The 14,756-nt window shown below is 42.0% G+C and overlaps 1 protein-coding gene and 1 pseudogene across 2 annotated transcripts in view; one reads left to right on the forward strand and one right to left on the reverse strand.

Annotated features, from left to right (window-relative positions):
* Positions 1-7,528, forward strand: part of Slc30a9 (solute carrier family 30 member 9) — a 49,995-nt gene extending 42,467 nt beyond the window's left edge. Inside the window, exons 16-18 of one of the 2 annotated variants that reach the window (XM_021210238.1) lie at positions 1,660-1,789; positions 4,489-4,602; positions 6,289-7,528. In XM_021210238.1, the coding sequence (XP_021065897.1) occupies positions 1,660-1,789; positions 4,489-4,602; positions 6,289-6,333 (289 nt within the window). In that variant the 3' untranslated portion in view covers positions 6,334-7,528. The remainder of the gene's footprint in view (positions 1-1,659; positions 1,790-4,488; positions 4,603-6,288) is intronic. The other variant, XM_029545140.1, reaches the window with a different exon arrangement.
* A 2,274-nt stretch (positions 7,529-9,802) lies between these two features.
* Positions 9,803-10,086, reverse strand: LOC110330972 (annotated as a pseudogene).
* Between the last annotated feature and the right edge of the window lie 4,670 nt (positions 10,087-14,756).

A 14,756-nucleotide genomic window follows, 5' to 3' on the forward strand; every position in this document is an offset into this window, starting at 1 on the left:
ACACACACACACACACACACACACACACACACACACACACTTATAAGGGGTTCCCTACATACAAGTTTTCAATCTGTATACCTCAAAGTCATAGATGCTTTAGTGAAAATAGATATGGTTGAATACACTTGTCTTTTTAAAGCTTCCAAAACCATGGGCCAGAACCAAATCTTTCCTCCTCAAGTTGTTATTTTTGATATTTGGCTATAGTGATGAAAACTAATAAATAAGATTATCTGTTCAAATTTTAAAATAGGAAGGTCTTTAGTCTGTTCTTTGGTTTGGTTTTAGACTGTTTCTGCTGCTGTAACAAAGCAGGGATTTCTAAAGAAAAAAAAGTGTATTTACCTCACAGTTCTGAAAGCAGGAAAATTCACAGTTCAGCAGAGCATTGTATCTGCAGTTAGAAGGACATAAGGAACAGTGACATCAAAATAGAATTAACTACCACCTAAGTATTAAACAAAGCAAGATGTCACAACACTTAGTGAGGACAGAATGCAAACAAATGAATCAATGAGATAGCATCTTGCCAAGCTGGACAGACTTTATTCTTAACTTGAGTGTCTTGTAAGTTTATAGCCATTAAGTTTTTCATTCTCATGTCACCTCAGAGGGTTGATAAAGCTTCTTTGTGTGGATTAAGCATCCTGGAATCAGTTGCTCAAGATCATTCAGGAATTAGAACTCATTATTCTAACAGCACAAAGAGTCTTTCTTAAGGTAGCATTCTAGCACAACTCTGTTTTCAGGACCCTGGCTTTATTTCTGATGTAGCCTATAAAGAAAGTAAGTTGGACTGATTGCAGATAGGGACTTTCTCAGTCATTCCCTGGGGAAGATTTGCTCCGTGGGAGTTAAAAGGGGTTGAGGAAAGCAAAGGAGTCGGCGCATCATCTGCTCTCCCTTCTGGGAGGCTGAGAGGTGCTGGCAGAGCATGGGCTTGAGGGTGGGAGTGCAGTGGCATGTGGCAGCCCTGGTCTGCCTTGCACTAAGGGAGTGATCCTGAGAAAATCATTTTCATGAATGCAGGTGTGCCTTGTGTTTTGTTTTAATCAGAGCTGTTCATTAATTGGCTGACTGACTGTGTGCTGCACTGAGCATGTGCAGGTTACCACTGCCCTCATCAGTCCTGTGAATCAGTTCTATTGTAACTGTAGCTATGGGGCTGTGTGAAGATGCTGCATGCCAGCCAATACAGGAGCCACCAGTACACTTGAGGTGTAGCTTGTTTGCACTGCAGTGTATCAGCCCTGGCTTGAACCTCATCACCACAGAGGAGGCAGGATTGTAGTTATTTGCACACTCAAAAAAAACTGGTCTCAAAAAAAATTTTGGTGTCATAAATGTTGGGAAATTGGTAAATTGGTAGATTATGGTAAGGTTTATAAGATTAACTAGGTAATATTTTAGAAAGCGCTTTAGAATTAATAATACAAGTTTTATAGTTCACATATATGTTTTTATAAAAACAGTATTTATTATGCTTATACGTTTGAATGGCATTGCACATAGAAACCAAGACATATGATTTGCCTTAGAAAGCGATGAGCTCTGCAGTAACTCTTTGCTGTACTGCTGGGGAAGCTGGGATCTCTGCCGTGAAAGGATGGACGCGGTACACTTGGACTTACATGCATTGTTTGTTATTCTTCACAGGGCAATCCATGATGTTAAAGCCACAGATCTGGGATTAGGGAAAGTCAGATTTAAGGCAGAAGTTGATTTTGATGGACGAGTTGTTACAAGATCATATTTGGAAAAGCAAGATTTTGACCAAATGATGCAAGTAAGTTTGCGAATTCCTCACATTCTTTTGTAGTGCACAGCTTTAAAGCCTCTGTCTGTGTGGTCTTAGAGTCACTTCAGCTATGAGCTGCTTACTTCCCAATCCCAAGTCTGATAGAAAACTTCACATTTATAGTGAGTCAGCAGAGACAGCCAGAAGGACAAACTTAGTCATTAAGTTGTTAGTACTTGTTACATGTTTTATGTCATTTTCTCTCAACAGCTCTGCACGGTGACAAAGTAGCACTTACATTCTAACATACAGGCAAACTTAGACAACAGACTAATTAGCCTAAGATTTCAGAGCCATAGACATGAAGTCACATGATTCTGATTTGACTCCAGATCTATGCTTTCTTATTAAGAATACAACAGTACACCCATCCACTTCACTGGTTTTTTTTCTATGGATTAAATTGCCAGAATCAAAAACAGTAAGTAGAAAATTCCAGAAGTAAGCATAAACTTTAACTTGCCTTTCTCAACAGTTGCTAGTTCCCAGGACCTGAATTTTCTTCCCCTAGCATCCAATCTGTGTGAGCTACCCAAGTTGAGCTGGTGGGGGACGGGGGGGCAGGAGCATTCACAAAACTTGCAGCTATATTATTACAGGTATATTTTATTATTGTTATTAATTTTCTATGCCTAATTAATTGATTCAACTTTATCATAGTACATTTTTTATATATGGAAAAAAAAATGGGACTGGAGAGGTAGCTCAGCAGTTAAGAGCACTGACTACTCTTCCAAAGGACCCAGGTTCAATTCCTGGCATCCACGTGGCAGTTCACGTTGTCTATAATGCCAGCTTCAGGAGATCCACACCTTTACACAGACATGCATGGAGGCAAAGCACTATATACATAAAGTAACTTAAAAAAAAAAATATATATATATATATATACATACATGCTGGACCTTTTATCAAAGATAAAAGGGAAATGCTGTAATTTAAGAAACAATATATAGAAGCCACCAGTAACAGAACAAATGTTACTGTTTGGTTTTTGTCAGATCTTAACATTTTCTACAAAAGTTGAGTATCCTTATAGAAAAGACCAGGGACCATATTTCTGATTTTCCAAATCCTTTCTTTTTAAATATTTGCATACATTGAGTGTTTGTAATTCAAAAGTCAAAGGCTCGGTGTTTTGGCTTCATTGTAGTTTGTTCCTTTGTTTGAGACATGGTCTGGTGTAGCCTAGGCTGGCCTTGAACTCCCTGTGACCTCAGGATAACTGGACTTCTGAAGCTTCTGCTCCTTCTCCCTAGTGCTGGGGTTGCAGGTGTGCCATCATGCCTGGATGTGTGCTAGGACTGAGTGCAGGGCTTCATGCAGACATGCAGACCCCCAGCGTGGAGCCGCATCCCTCCCAGTCACGTCAGCGCTCACAGAGTTGTAGACTTCAGACCATTTAGGGTTTTCGGCTTAGGAGCATCCATCATATATGTGCTCGTATAAGATCTTTATAGGAGGGACAGAAACAGGCTCAGTTTTTGCTAAGTCTCGTTTTCACCCCCAGAGTTAACTAATATGCTGAATTTGATACCAGTACTTCCATTCTGCGTTTTAAACGACATTTTTTCAGTGTAATATATTACATTTTGAATGTTCCACAGTATATGGCATAAATGTATAGTATATAAATATAAATGGCTTTGTATCACGTGACTGTGTATAGCTCCCTAACAGCTGTCTAAGATCCTTGCTAGTTTATATGGTTTGGGATCATTGGATCATTTGCTGTCACTGCTACAGCAGTCTATGAATGTGAAATGATACAATTTGCATATCCTGTTTTTAATGGAGATTGATATTGTTTTCCATGTTAAAATGTGAAAGATAGTGCTATAACCTAGGTGTGGTAGCACAAATCTGTAATCCTAGCACTCAAAAGCCTGGGGCAAAGGATCGTGATTTTGAGATGTCCTGAGCTACATAGCTGGATCCTATCTCAGAAAGAAAGAAAAAGAAGTGATGCCTGGTGGTGTTTCTTACATGTGTCCTAGGTCATGTGTGAAAGGCTCCTTAGGGAAGGAGATGGTATGATAGCTAAACTTATGAAGGATGAAGACTACCAAATGCACTTCAGCTTCCTTAGATAATGACAAATTAACTTCCAAAGTCTGTCCGTTTCTCTCCCACATTCAGGACAGCATTTTCTATGGCATCATTTGGTTTTTCAAGACTCACTGTACAGTCTTACAAGGTTTACTATGTAGGGCTGGCCAGCCTGGAACTAGCTATGTAGACCAGGATGACCTCTAACTCAGAGAGACCATAGGCTTTCCCATTGCACCCAGAGACCTTGCGTGCTCCATCCCCCTGTCTTTACCTCCAGAGCTGAGTTCCCCTGGGACTGTGTCCAGCTCTTCTATACTATTTATCTCCTGCCCACCCCCACCCCCCGCCCACACAAAACAATCTTTTAAAATGTTTAGAATTGTTTGCTTCCTAGACTGAAGTAGAAGTTAGCTCTCTGTTTCTCTCATCATGGACGATCATTGTCCAGCAGCACTTGGTGAAGGTCCGCCTTTACCATTAGTCTGCAGTGCTTACTCTGCCTGGCGTTCTTCCTGAGTTGTTTAGAAACAGGCGATTCGGTGCCTTGACCTAAAGTTTTTATTTTCATTAGACTTAATGGAGCTACAAACTATGCATATACCACTTTAATTCTGTTTTTCTGCTTTTGTTTATAGGAAATTCAAGAAGTAAAAACTCCTGAACAATTAGAAGCCTTTATGCTTAAACATGGAGAAAATATTATTGATACTCTAGGAGCTGAAGTAGACAGGCTTGAGAAAGAGCTGAAAGTAAGAGCTATTTGTCAAGAAATTGTTCTCTGCTAACTGTTTTTGGAGTCCTGATTCTGTGTAGACAGCATTCTAAGTCTGTCAGATGTACATAAGTGTACTCTCTTTTACCCCATAACAATTTCATGGACAAGGATTTAATGAATTCATAAAGTTAATTCAGTAAAGTAGAGAATAATGGCTTGAACCTTTTGTATTTTTATCACTGTTCTTCCTATTGGTATCTAAGATAGTAAAAAGTATTTTGTCTTTAAGTAGAAAATATTTTAATGTAGGTGGTGTTTAGTGGTGTTGCAAGCCTTTAATCCCAGCACTTGGGAAGCAGAAGCAGGTAGATCTCTGTGAGTTAGAGGCCAGCCTGGTTGGTCTATAAGAGTGATTTCCAGGACAGCCAAGGCAACACAGAGAAACCCTGTTTTACACACACACACACACACACACACACACACAAACAAAAAACAAAAAAAACTCAAGAAAACATCAGGCTTTTGTCAAAGAATTAGAAAAGTTAGAATATAGTACTAAACAGAGTTATTTTCACTTTACATGTATGGATATTTTGCCTACATGTGTGTGTGTTTGTGTGCCACATATGGACAGTAAGTATCTTCAGAGGCCAGAAGAGGCCATTGGATGCTCTGGTACTTGGTAAAGACAGTTGTGAGCTACTTTGTGGCTACTTGGAACTGAACCTGGGTCCCTTGTAAGAACAACAAGTGTTCTTAACTACTGAGCTCTCTCCAGTCACTTACTTCACATTTTTTTCCAAAGCATGGGAAATATTAGAAGCTGTAGCTGGCTTAAAGATAGCTAGATCCCCATATATATGTCTCTGTGTCTAGTCTGTGATGCTTTAGATAGTTTTGATTAAAGAATAAGAAGTGAATATTATTCCACTGACTCACATGGCTAACCTGAGTTTAAAAAAAAAAAACAAAAACTTAAGTTTGTTTGTTTGTTTTTAAATATCACTTCATTGTAAAGAACATTCAAATAGTTCATCATATGTGTGTGCCTTAAATCCCAGCAGATAGGTAGATCCCAGCCAAGTCTATGTAGTGATTTCTACGACAGCCAGGGTTATGTAGAGAGACCTTGTCTCTAACAAACAAACAAAAACCCAACATGTAAGCCGCTCAAAGAACACTTGCCCAGGCTGTGAATCTTGGTGAACATTGGTGTGATTACTGTTGGCATTCTGTTCCAAAGCTGTGGTACTTTGCTGTCACTCACATTTTAGTTGTATGTGTGTGGGGGGTGGGGTGGAGTGGGGGTCTAAAGACAGACTTATTTTAAAAATGTAATCGTCACTCCTTTTTAGCAGACTTGCCCTAGACCATGTGGACTACTAACTGTATCTAGCAGTGCTAGAACATGTTCGTTCAGATTGGTATTGTTTGCAGCGATTTTCTTTTCACTGAGAAAAGGGACATTGCAATTTTTAGTGCTTCCATGCTGGACATACTCGAGAACCGTAAAGCATCTTTGTATTAATACATGAACTGCCCAGGGAGACAGGGCTACTTCCTGTATTGTTTATAGCATATTCACAGTGATCTTTTTCCTTATGCATAGATTCTGCTTGCTAGTATAGCAAATGTTTTCAGTTGCTCCAGTCCAGTGATCAAAAAGAATGGGGGTGGTGGTGTTTAGCTATGAATAATGTGGAAATATTTTTCTTTCCAGAAACGAAATCCTGAAGTTCGGCACGTAGATCTTGAGATCCTATAGATAGGATGAGTCACTTGGGACGTGGAGATGTCTTCCTCCCCACTGAGTGGGTCAGTGCCGTCCAGATGCTGAATCTTTCAAGATGGATGGGGCGTGGCTTTCATGTGCTGAGTAACTGAACAGGCCGAAGGACTCAAACTCTCTCTTCTAATCATGTCTTTGTGCTTCCGTAGGGACATTGGCTGCTTAGGTCACTCACAGTCTCTCATTTCAGCCAGTCTATGTTGAACCATGAAATCATGTTTTCTTTCTTAACATGGTATGACGTGTCTCTGTGGACTTGAAACTTAGGATACAACTGAAAGGTTTGGTCCACCGAAGGTCTAAACTTGAGCATCTGGGTAAACCTCACTGTGTGGTTTTGAAACAGTGTTTTGAGTGCTGGCTTTCCTGCTCAGTTGGGAAAATATTTCTGTCTACTTTGTGGTTTTGACCCGAACACTAAGAGGTACATCTCCTGACGTCATTATCCAGAAGCAGACGTTCATTCCAGAAGCAGCACACTTACTGAGTGGAGTGGAGACATTTCCGCATCTTTTAGATCATAGTAGTTGCCACTTCGTAAAACTTCTTTTCTCTCCTTTACCTTTTTCCTTATTTGGTTTAATTTTTGTAATGTTAAAGAGATAATCCTAGATGTATGACTTTTTTTAAACTGGCTTCAGTGCCATAGTGTTTATTTACTGGAAATATTTGTAAATGTTTTACCATTCTGTAATATGGACTAGAAATATTTATAATTTTACAGGCAGGATAACATTTTGTTTTTAATTTATTTAAGAGAAGGCACTACTTGTATAAATGTGAACCGTGGGATTCCTTTTGCGTTGAGAGAGAAGCTTACCCTGAAGCGTGGGCTGTGGTTTGTGTGCGTCTGATGCCCTGCAGTTCCAGTGGGCGTTAGCATAACATGCTGGCTGGAATGCAGTGTGAGGGCACAGAGCTCGCTGGTCACGGGATGTCGAGGGGAAGAACATTCAGCTTAGTAACTGAGGACTGAAAAGCTGCAGCTGTCTGCCCAACAGCTCACTAGCCCTGCTGCACTTGGTGACTGCCCTGCTGGGGAGAGTGCTGGGTGCACGCACAGCCCTCACACCCCTGGGAGCCCAGGGTCTCCAGATTTTCTGAGACAGAAGTTCGTGTATTATAGAGAACTGTAATGTGGAAACAAAAATAAATCTCCGATTAAAGGATTTGTTACGGTAGTTTTCAATCCAGAAATGACACTTGGTGGGAAATCATGAGAATTTGTAATGTGCTTTGTGCACCCTCAGAAGCTTGTTAGCCTTTGTTCGTGCCTGAGGAGGGTCTGTCTGTGGAGGTCAAGCTGGCCTGGAACTCACAACATAGAGACCAGGTTCTCTGAAGATAGGAAATTGGAGCCAGTGGGATAGGTCATTGGGTAGAGTATTGGCCACCAAGCCTTCCAACCTGAATTTGATCTCCAGGAGCCACATGTGGATACAGAAAACTGACTGCTCCACTTGTGTGGTATGGTATGCTCCCTTCCCCCAAATATATGTAAGAAAATTGAACTTCTTAAGAAATAGCCAGTAACAGTTCCAGCGTGCATGAGTAATACCTAGTACTTATTTCTCTTTTCTTACAGGTCAGATCCCTCACTTTTTTTTTTCCCAATTTTCATTAGGTATTTACTTCATTTACATTTTAAATGCTATACCCAAAGTCCCCTATACCCTCCCCCTCACTCCCCTCTCCCCCTTCTTGGCCCTGGTGTTCCCCTGTACTGGGGCTTATAAAGTTTGCAAGCTGCTTGTGGACGTTGTACATCGTGGTGCGCACTAGGCTCCGCACCACGATGTACAACGTCCACAAGCAGGTGTAAATATACCACATTTTCTGTATCCATTCCTCTGTTGAGGGACATCTGGGTTCTTTCCAGCTTCTGGCTATTATAAATAAGGCTGTAATGAACATAGCCCTCACTTCTTAATAACTCTGTTGACCTATCGTGACTCACTTCTTAGTTTCCAGTCTACATGGCCTTTCATGCTTAGCATTCATCACTCCCTGCCATTGGCTTATGGGAAAGAGCTAGTTGTAACCATTGAACTTAGTAAAACTCTTTTGAATTTTTCACATATGTGGATAACAATAATTAAATCCCCAAACAGATGTCCAAAGGCTTGAAAATGTTCTTCAGAGCTTGTGTGTGTCCTTCAGGCTGGGTGTGCCTCCACAGGTCTGCAGTCCCAGTGCTCTTGTGACGTGAGAGGCAGACACAGCAGAGTCCTAGAAGCTTAAAGGCATGCTGACTTGATGTGCACAGAGGTCAGAGGTGATCAACAAAGTGTCTCAAAGAAGGTGGACTGCAAGGACCAAGACTGACGTTTGACCCCCTTTCCATACATATTTGTACACTATACCCGTATGAATAATACCCATTTGTGTATGTGCACATACATACACAAAAAAGACCACTTCCTCCTATTTCTTTGAATTTTTGAATCTGATTTGGGTTAAGCATATAACCTTAAATAAAAATTAGAAAGTCTATCTTTCTAGTTTGGTATTTTAGAGACTTTATATAAATTTGGCATGAAAGGGTACAGTGTGTCTGGAAGTATATGTGAAACCAGGAAATAGATGGCCCCATTTTTTTTTCCTCTGAACTAAAGCCAAATTACAGTTTTAGAACCAGAGCTAATGAGATGGATTAGATAAAAGCACTTACTTGCTGCTAAGCCAGATGACTTGAGTTCAGTCGCTGGGAGACACGTTTGTGTGTTTAAATGCTATGGACCAAAGCAAGACTTAGATAAATAAAGAACAAAGATAAGAATTTGGAAAAACTAGACCTTAGTTTTAAAGAAAGTGGCATAAATTATCCAGGTTTTAAATTTCTTTTCAAAACTCAGCACATGGGCGCAGAAGTAGGTGGATCTTTTCAGTTTGAGGCCAGCCTGGTCTACAGGCCGAGTTCCAGGACAGCCAGAGCTACACGGAGCAACCCTGTCTAGTGAGGACAAGTGTGTATATATTCTAGCATGTTTGTGGAAGTCAGGATAACTTTGCAGGAGTTGGTTCTGTTGCCCCCTTGTTTCTGAAGCATTGTAGTACCCCTAAAATTATGTTCACACCTTCTAACAGAATTTGCCACTCATTATCCTTGTTTCATATAAATGTTCTCTTGGTTTCACAAAGTCCAATAGTGATGATGAGCATATGGTTAGTATATATCTTGTGTTTACTAAAACACAATCGCTACACATGCAGGGACAGTTTGCATCGCCCAGTAGTAGGTGGGGATTATGGACTTGAGCCACCAGTCACTTTCACATGGGTTTTAGGGAGTGGAACTCAGGTTATCAGGTTCCTGGGGCAAACACTTTTACCCTGTGGGCCATTTTGGTGGCCAGGAGTATCCTTTGTCAAAGAGGTTAACTCCTGGATGAATGCTAAGGAACAACTGAATTAGAATCACAATTTCTTTTTTTTTTTTTTTTTTAAGTTTTTCACATTTTTATTCTTTGTGCACAAAGACTAGCATGATTGGTTCCACTTGGTAGTCAGTCGAACAATCCATTCAAGGTCGCTTAGTCCAACTTAATGAAGCCTATGTCCTTCGCGTACTGCCGGAAGCACTGGCGGCACATGTTCAGCCCGTATTTGCGGATCAGACCATGGCGGTTAGAGCAGACGCGGCAAAAGCGGGAACCCTGGCCGAACTTCCGAGGGTGACTCCAGTAGAGCTGCTGGTGACCCATCTTGCCTTCAGACGCCCGACGAGGGAAAAGGGAGAATCACAATTTCTTAAAGGTGTCCTGATCCCCACCCCACCCCCATACTCAAATATACCCACCCCCTCTATTATCCAGAGAACAAAAGGTAAAGTTTGAGTTTGGGGTGCACGGCTTTTCAGTGCTTCTTTAACATTTTGCTAAAAGTATCATGCAGTCTAAAGAAAGGCCTACAGAGAAGCTTCAGAGAGTGACACGGACATTTGGAGTCTGTATTATCCTCTCAGATCACATTTGTGAAGCCTTGCTGACATTTCTCTTAAATGTGATGACCCCCAATTTGCCAAACTGTCAGAAGTCAGTGAAGCGAAGAATTGAAGGTGAAGCGCTCATTCAGAGATTGTTGCCCCTGAATCCCTCATCCTGCCTCTGAGATGGAACTCTGGAAAGCATATATATTGAAGAATCGTCTGGCTCTTATATTTGCAATTTTCAAATTTCATCCCTAGGCTTGGTTTTATGGAAAAAGGAATTTTTCATTTCTATTACATTGTGTGTTGTCTGTCTGATTTGACTGACAGATTAAAAGAGTCTTGGCCTCTCGGGATTTACTTTTCCTTAATGTGATATATAAGAGCAACTCCTTAATTTGGGATTTTCCTCATAATAAATGAATGGTTTTTGAACATGTATGCTTTTTACTTTATATGCTAAAGAACTAAAATGTGTGATGTCATGTTTTACCCTAAAAATTATGTTCACACTTTGTAACAGAATTTGTCATTCATTATCCTTGTTATAAGTGTTTTCTTGGTTTCACAAAATTTAATAGTAATTATTAGCATATGGTTAGGATATATCTTATGTTTGCTAGAATGCACTGAGTGTTGTAGCATTTACAGGGAACATTCTCTCAGCCCAAATACTTCCTTCACTTAGGAACAACTGATATTACCAGCATTTGGTTTGGCCTATGAGGATTTCAAATATGTATTCTTACATGGGTTTTCTTCCTTGGTTCTCAAGGGTTGTAAAGTACTGTATACTAGTAAAGCTCTTAAACTTAAAAAGTCCTCAGCAAGGCTACAGGGGTGGCTCAGTTTCTTCAAAGCACTTGCTGCACCCACATCAAGCTGCTCACAACCCTCTCTAACCCCAGTTCTGAGAGACTCGGCTCCTCCTGGCCTCTGGGTGCATTGTGCACACAAATGTTTCATATTCACACATGCAAGCACTCATGCATGAAACAAAACTTTTCAAAAGAAAAACTAGAAATTTAGAAATAAAGAGCACTTAGCCAGTTCCCCGTTTGGTGTTAACTGAGAGTCACTACATTTCTGAGAGGACGTGAGCTATGTTTATCACAGGGTAGCTTTCCACAGCAGGGCACTGTTTAGATGCACTTTTAACTAAACGTTTAGTCCTCGGTTGCATTGGTCATGGCTTTATGTGCCCCGCAGCCACTGTGATGACTGGCCAGTGTGTGGCACAGTGCAGATGCAGAGCACTTCTCCTGGCAGTTCCTTTGTATGGCTCCAGTGTGATGACGTCACCCTTATCTCTTCACGGTCTGGGTATCTATAGTACACAACAGAGGAGAACCTAACCTGAGGAGGAAGTTGTAGCTTTTTGTCTTGGTTGGGATTTCTCTATGTGAAGAGACAACATGACCAAGTCAGCTCTTATAAAAGAAATTGTGGGTGTGCTTACAGTTTGAGAGGGTTAGTCTATGATTGTGGGGGGCGGGAGTGCCAAACCATGGTGCTGGGGCAGTAGCTGAGAACTTTACATCCTACTCCACAGGCAGAGAGCTCCTGGGCCTGGTGTGGGCTTCTGAAACCTCCGACCCCACCCCTCAGTGACACACTTCCTCTAACAAGGCCACACCTTCAAATCCTATTCTGCCTTAAACGGTTCACCAGCTGGGGACTAAGCATGCAAATCTGGGAGCCCATGGGAGCCATCCTCATTCAAGCCACTACTGCACTTTAACCCCCATGTGAATGTATGTGTGGTGTGCAAGTGTATGTGTGCACGTGTGTGCGTGTGCAAAGGCCTGATAATGACATTGGATGTGTTTAGTTGCTCTCTGTTTCCTGAGGCAGAGTCTCCTACTAAACTCAGAGCTCACTGGCTGTGCCTAATCTAGCAGCTTGTCCCGGGATCCCTGAGTGCCTGGGTTACAGGTGTTCTTTGGATCTGTACAGCTTTTACGTGGGCACTCAAGTCAAGCATATACTTTCTCCACAGAGCCATCTCCACAGTCCAGCTTGGCGCTGACAAAACTGTATTGCCATAAATAATTAGCTTGAGGGCCATTTAAGGATACCAACTAGTGTAATTTTGTACAAGTAGATTTGTCATTTTGAAAATGTGACATTTGAACACCCTTCTCTGGTTCATAATCATGTTAGACATTCAGGGACAAGGGACCCTAAAAACTGTTCTTCAGAGTTCAAAACGACCTGCCCAGACTGGTAAGTTATGTGATTCTGAGGGTTCATGTGAGTTTACTCAGTGCCCACCCCAAGCATTGCCAAAAGCATTCACAGATGAAAAGAGGAAGTCAGTGTGCCCAAGTGACTCAAAAGGAGTTTCAGATTTATAAGAGATGAACTCGTGAATGTTGTGTATATTAGTCTGTGCCTAGAAAACTCTCAGCGTGATGAAATGCTACCGTACTATACTGTGAGCACAGTCATCTGCTCCAATAAATCCTATCTAAAAGAAGTGGACTCTCAGCACCTCCTGGAGCATTAAGGGGTTGGTAGTCTTACTAATGCATGCATTTGAAGAGGGAGGAAATCACTTGGATAGGTCCAAGTTCCTTTTTTTTTTTTTTTTTTTTTTTAATTTAGGGGCTGGAGAGATGGCTCCGGGGTTAAGAGCTGTGCTTCCAGAGGACCCAGATTTAGTTCCCAGCATCCACACGGCTGCTCCCAACAGCCATCTATAACTCCCAGGGGATCCAATGCCTTCCTCTGGCCTCTTCAAGCATTTCATGCACATGGTATACAGACATACATGTAAGCAGAGCAGCCATGCTCATAAAATCAATCCTATTTGTCATTTATTTTGTGAGGGAGACGGCCCGTGTCACAACACCCATGTGGAGGTCAGAGGACAACGTCTAACAAGGGATTTGTTCCTGTTGCTGTCTGTATACTTCTGGCCAGCTGGGCTCTGAGCTTCTGGCCAGCTCTCCTATCTTCACTTCCAGTCTTGCTGTAGACGTTCTGGGAGGGCAGGTGCATGCCACCATATTTGACTTTTTATGTGCCTTCTAGGGACTGAATGTGTGTTCCCAGGCTTGCATGACCTGCTGAGACATCTCACTGGCCTATTTTCTGTGTTCAGTAAGAACCTGTGTCAAAATTTACTGACTAGTTGTGTTATACAAGGTGCCAGTTGGAACCTTCTAGAAGAAAAGTGGTGGTCATCTTACTAGCTCCATGAACTGACTCCTTCCTGATCGTCTAGGGCAATGGGTATGGCACACTGGTCATTTCACGTAGGAACCGGGACAGCATATGCCTGTGGCCTTTGGCTTTCTTGGGGCCTCTAAGGCCATGCAGTTGTTAGCACATCACAGACCAGTGATGGCCAGGCTAGCTCTAATGATAGGAGATGCTAGATCCTAATCTGAGCCCACTTGGAAGCCTCCTGAGCAACTCCTATAAGTTAGTATGTGTTGGCTTTTCTGGATTCACTCATACTGCCTCGGCAAACGTGATGAGGTGTAAGAGCGTGGCCAGATTCCTGGATTTTTATAATCAGAATCACTCATTTTAAGAAAAAAAAAAAATACTAGAACAGAGATCTCCGATCCAAAGCAAAAACAAAAAGCAAACATTAAAAACCGAACTCATTCAGAAGCAGGCCTCCTCTACTTTTCCCAGCCCCTCGTATTTCCTCAGTGTGCTCTGAGCCCACATATACTTTCTGAAATGGTCTCCACACACCGATACTACCTGCCCCATTGCTTCAACTCTGGTCCGTTGCTGCCTCATCCGTGATACCTTGCCCCCACCCAAAGAGCAAGCCCTCTGTATCTCCCAACCCCTGCATCTTGTCCCTGATTGGCTTTTGACCACGGCACTTCATGGTTTCCTTAAAGTTCTCGAGAGCTGCTCCGGGGATGAGAGGTACTGCCTAACCTACCGAGCTGGAATAACCATCATGCTTGATGGTTCAATAGCATAGAAGAAGGAAAAAAAAAAAAAAAAAGACACAGGCTCTGCAGGACTGCACAGGAAGGGGGTGGTCAGCAGACATTGTAAAAGTAGACCTAGCAAATCTTTTAAGCGAGTTCACACCAATTTTCCCATGGCAAACTGTATGAAGACACTCCAACATGCCGGTGATGAATGCGTAATTCACTATCATTCTAGAGGATGGTTTTGCAGTAGATACGATGCACTCAAAAGATAGCCATGCCCTTTGACCCAGTCTTTCCACCTCTAGAAGCATGGCTGTTAGGATCTGGATATAAAATGTCCTCCAACCACTGTTCTCCAAAAGCTTCTATGTTGAAGGCATGACCCCCACCATGTTGGTGCTATTGAGAGTCTAGATTAGACCATGGGAGCTAAATGGCTTTTAGGAGGTGGGGCTGGCCATCTGAACAATGCCTTTAAAGGGATTGTCTGGCCCCTCTCTGACACCCTGCCTCCTACCTGCCAAGAGGTCAGCTACCTTACTCCTGCATGCCAGCACATTCTC

This window comes from Mus pahari, chromosome 13, assembly GCF_900095145.1.
Source record: "Mus pahari chromosome 13, PAHARI_EIJ_v1.1, whole genome shotgun sequence".
Lineage (NCBI taxonomy): Eukaryota > Metazoa > Chordata > Mammalia > Rodentia > Muridae > Mus > Mus pahari.